Source organism: Hyalella azteca, unplaced genomic scaffold (genome assembly GCF_000764305.2).
Source record: "Hyalella azteca isolate HAZT.00-mixed unplaced genomic scaffold, Hazt_2.0.2 contig14873, whole genome shotgun sequence".
NCBI classification, from domain to species: domain Eukaryota; kingdom Metazoa; phylum Arthropoda; class Malacostraca; order Amphipoda; family Hyalellidae; genus Hyalella; species Hyalella azteca.
Window position 1 is genome coordinate 14,066 of NW_025944744.1, and position 4,552 is coordinate 18,617.

Below are 4,552 nucleotides of genomic sequence, written 5' to 3' on the forward strand. Positions count from 1 at the left end.
TCGTCCAAGGTATAAGCACCTCTGCTCCCTCATTATTCAGGTGTTATCAAATACCGTCTATCCGCTACAGTCAGTACGGACTACGGAGACTGGAGAACAGACTACGCACTACGGAGAGACTTTCTTTGGAAACTCGTATGATCGACAAATGGCAATACACGTTTCAAACGCGCTCAGTTCCTCAGTAAAATGACATAACTTACAATATTTTTGGATATAGTGAGTTGCGAATGTGATGACATTGACAGACGCTGACGGTATGTGTATACCAGAGTACCAAACGTGCGACTGTAGATGGATTGTCTGTCAAATGTCAATCGCAATTCGCGACCCATGATGACAGTACAGTAGAAGTAGATTGCCTTGTATCCAGGATAATCCCTAGCATGAGCAGAAAAATATAACTCAGTACTCACTGCAGTCTGCAGTGAGTGACAGAGAGCGCATTTTATCGTCGACGAAAACGTGAACTCACGGATTGACAGACGGACGGGCGGACGGACTGGACGGACATGACGAGCACAATAGGGGTATATTACAAGGGGATAAATGAAACGTTCAGATATTAACATCGAATAATACTTAAAGAACTTACATCATGATGAGCATTTAGAATTAATTAATGATTCTACTGAGGACGACCAGAGAAAATACTTTTGCGTCATCATGTGTGACGTTATTACATATATCTGATTTAGCCCCCTTTTCTTTGTATCAGCCGAAAGAAAAATTGGAACGAACACTGCAGGCTAGCTTCTTCCAATTTGGGTAAAAAATTTGGATGGAATTAAGGGGAGCGCAGCCGTGCACCACCAATTTTGTGCACCAACAAGCCCTGAATCGAACGCCTTGGATCTCTCCGGACATCCACCAATAAGCCGTGAACCACTCGGCTTTGTCCTCCTCCGGCCTTGCATAGAACCTGCCGTGCACCACCAGGCCGCGGATCGAATATGACTTCCAGGCATCGTTAAATTACGTAATTTTACGTTCACAGCATCTAAGGTTAGGTTTCAGATAGCATAGTTCTGTTCCAAAATTTATCGTCTTTCGACCAGTGGCCGTTCGACCGAGGGCTGGTTCGACCCACGGCCTAGATACGGACGGCTTGAAGTGTTGAAGGCTACGTTCCGGAAGGCAGGAATCATGATGGTCCATTACATCCAGGGCAGTGGTGGTCTTCGGCAGGCGACCTAATTAAGTCGCGTGAATTTCACAATTAAATGAAATATTTTTGAGATTTTCACTATATGAACTTTTAGGACTCTTTTATCGTTATTGATGATTTATAGATTATGGATCATAGATTATCGCCATTTATTTGGTACAATATTTCTAACACTGTATACTAGGCTGTATAGTTATTAGAACAGCTGTTATTAGCCAAGTCGTCCTACTTCGTTTAATCTGATAGCAAGTCGTATGGAGGAATTAAAAAAGAAAATCAGAACCACATTTAAAGGAATTCTTAATAAAAACGTTATTGAGTAACGCCCGTAGAATTTCTGCCTTAATAGATAATCACTTGAGTATGCATTTAAATTGAATTTTGGTCCTACGGTCCTACCGAGATTGAATCCTCAGCATCTAGTGAAAATAACTTAAGCTGCTGTAGTAAATGATTATCAGAACCTCCGACTGCCTTACAAACAGGAGAAGTCAATGCATTTGTAATCTCCACGCAAAATTAATTATATATTAATAGTGCGGTTTCCTTGCTTAGTACACGTTCAAACCAAAAACGCACCATTTGAACTTTCTTTTGCCTAAAGGTGTCTGTCTGTATCATGTATGAGTAGCTTACAAAGTATAATTTAACGTCCTTTCATTCCTAAAAGATGTCAAAACGGAGATAAGCCCAACAATCAAGCCGGATCATGATGCTCCGTTATAAAAATCTAGTCAACCAAGGATAGATCAGCTTCAAATTTGGTGACTATGAAACGAGCTTCTTGCGCAGAGGCGCCAAACACCTTCGACACCACCATATCCTTCTCCATGAAAAATCCGCCCACGTCTGAGGCCACCTCCGCTCCATGCGCCACTATCAGAACCATCTGGGAGACAATTTAGAACGAAAATTTTATAAGTAATGTACAAATGTGAGCACCAAATACTTATCAAAACTCTTTAAAAGATGAATGGGTTTTCAGAACGGGACTATAACGCAACGCCGTCAATACCATCTGTTGAGAAGCTACGGGAGTGGCAAAATTACTCTCATAGCAGATAACTTTATTCATCTACGCAAGTTGTTTTGTTACATAATCTGATGAACATTGGAGTAATAAATATTTTGAGTTGAATAAATTCTAGGATTTGTTTATCGTTCCCAGTAATATGTGATCATGGATACCTACATGGTTTTAAGTAATACTCCTATTGGTCATCTTCACCATGATCAATCGTTTCTCGTCAAAACATCAATAAATTGTCATCGCATCTTGTTAAATTAATTCCTAGTGGAAATAAATAACGCTTCATGTGAGCGAAACACCTACATCTAGCTCAGGGATCCAGTCGAGGTTGGTGCTCATCAGGAGTTCTAGATCAGATCCTGCCATATCCAGGACAAGCAAGTCGATTTTGTCAGCGATTGTTGTTGATGCGTAGACGATGTTAGCCAGGGGCAAACACTGCACTTGCTCAGTCTCCAGTTTGTACTGGCCAGGGATAGGGAAAGCAGGATCATTCAGTTTATTATAAATTATAAATCGTTTCCCTAACGCTAAACAACAGAATTTTCTAAACAGAGCTTCCTTAACTATCTGTTTGCATAATCCGTTGAATCAGCATGAAATTTTAAATTTATTATAAAAATGAACATCAGTCCGACTACTATGTTTTAATAATATCAGAATATTTTTCGATAATTCCTTTCTCTACTCACGTTTCCATCCCATAATTGTTTTATTTTAGCCTCGCGGTATCGAATGAGTTTTTCAAATTCACTCAGGTTTTCTTCGAATGCAGGGTAAGCGAGCACAACCTGTTGAAAAACAGAAATTTTCGAAACTTCAGAGCAAAATTATATTTCTTGAATACCCAAGCTTTTTGAATAGTATATAATTTATAAAATTTTCAACTTATATACACGTACACGTTATATCATGTGTGTGCTTAAATTAAATAGCAAATTCACTAAGAATTTAAAAGCAAATTCTTTAGGTCTAAAATGAAAACGTTTTCTCCATCACAAGCTCCAGAAGATGTAAGGAATAAAAGCTCAATCAGTAGTGAATATCAAAATATGATCGAAAAAAAATATTAAAACCAACTAACGAGAAAACGACAAACGAAACAAAAACCTCAGGCATAGCCACATCGCTGCTCAGGGCGCCACGCTGAGAAGTGCGACGCTAATGTGTCTAATATAATTATATAAGTAGTAAGTAATATAATTATATGAGTAATATAATAAGTAATATAATTATATATTATATATAGTAATATAACTACTGCCACCGGTGGTGGTTCAGATTTAAGGATTTTGGAATCGATGCACATTTTCAAGAGGAAAACATGTTTTAATAACGCGTACAGATCTTATTCTCCTGAAATTAAAAACAGATAGTTTTTTCTTGTTTTGTTTGTCGTTTTTTCTTTACTTAGGTTTAAATCTCTTTGGTGCATACATATCTTGATTCCCATTACTGATTGTACTTTCATTCTTTAAAATGTTTTGAAACGATATAGCTGGTCTACAAAACGCTCTCATCGACGATATAGGTAATGAATTTGCTTGGGGTTTTTATTGTATTTTAAATTCTTTGTGGAACTTTTACTAGCTTTGCTAAAATAACTAGTTTAATTACGGTTTATAATTTAATCAGTTAATAAAATATAATGAAAAATGAGACATACCTCTTCAACAGCCGAACATGACTAATGAAGAGACTCAATACCTGGCCATGTCTTCTGTAGTAGCTAGTGCCAGAAATAGCGTGTACCTGCGTTGGGTAAGTGTAGGGTGAAACACAGTGTACCTGCGTTGGGTAAGTGTAGGGTGAAACACAGTGTACCTGCGTTGGGTAATTGTTGGGTGAAACACAGTGTACCTACGTTGGGAAATTGTAGGGTGAAACACAGTGTACCTGCGTTGCGTAATTGTAGGATGAAACACAGTGTACCTGCGTTGGGAAATTGTAGGGTGAAACACAGTGTACCTGCGTTGGGTAATTGTTGGGTGAAACACAGTGTACCTACGTTGGGAAATTGTAGGGTGAAACACAGTGTACCTGCGTTGCGTAATTGTAGGATGAAACACAGTGTACCTGCGTTGGGAAATTGTAGGGTGAAACACAGTGTACCTGCGTTGGGTAATTGTTGGGTGAAACACAGTGTACCTACGTTGGGAAATTGTAGGGTGAAACACAGTGTACCTGCGTTGCGTAATTGTAGGATGAAACACAGTGTACCTGCGTTGGGAAATTGTAGGGTGAAACACAGTGTACCTGCGTTGGGAAATTGTAGGGTGAAACACAGTGTACCTGCGTTGCGTAATTGTAGGATGAAACACAGTGTACCTGCGTTGGGAAATTGTAGGGTGAAA

At 38.9% G+C, this 4,552-nt stretch overlaps 1 protein-coding gene across 1 annotated transcript; it reads right to left on the reverse strand.

Moving 5' to 3' along the window:
• Positions 1-1,451: 1,451 nt before the first annotated feature.
• Positions 1,452-4,022, reverse strand: LOC108675634 (the record flags this gene model as incomplete). The annotated part of the gene is made up of 4 exons (XM_018163664.2): positions 1,452-2,057; positions 2,502-2,663; positions 2,891-2,989; positions 3,987-4,022. Coding segments are annotated over 4 exons (456 nt in total), but the record flags the coding sequence as incomplete, so codon positions are not given.
• Between the last annotated feature and the right edge of the window lie 530 nt (positions 4,023-4,552).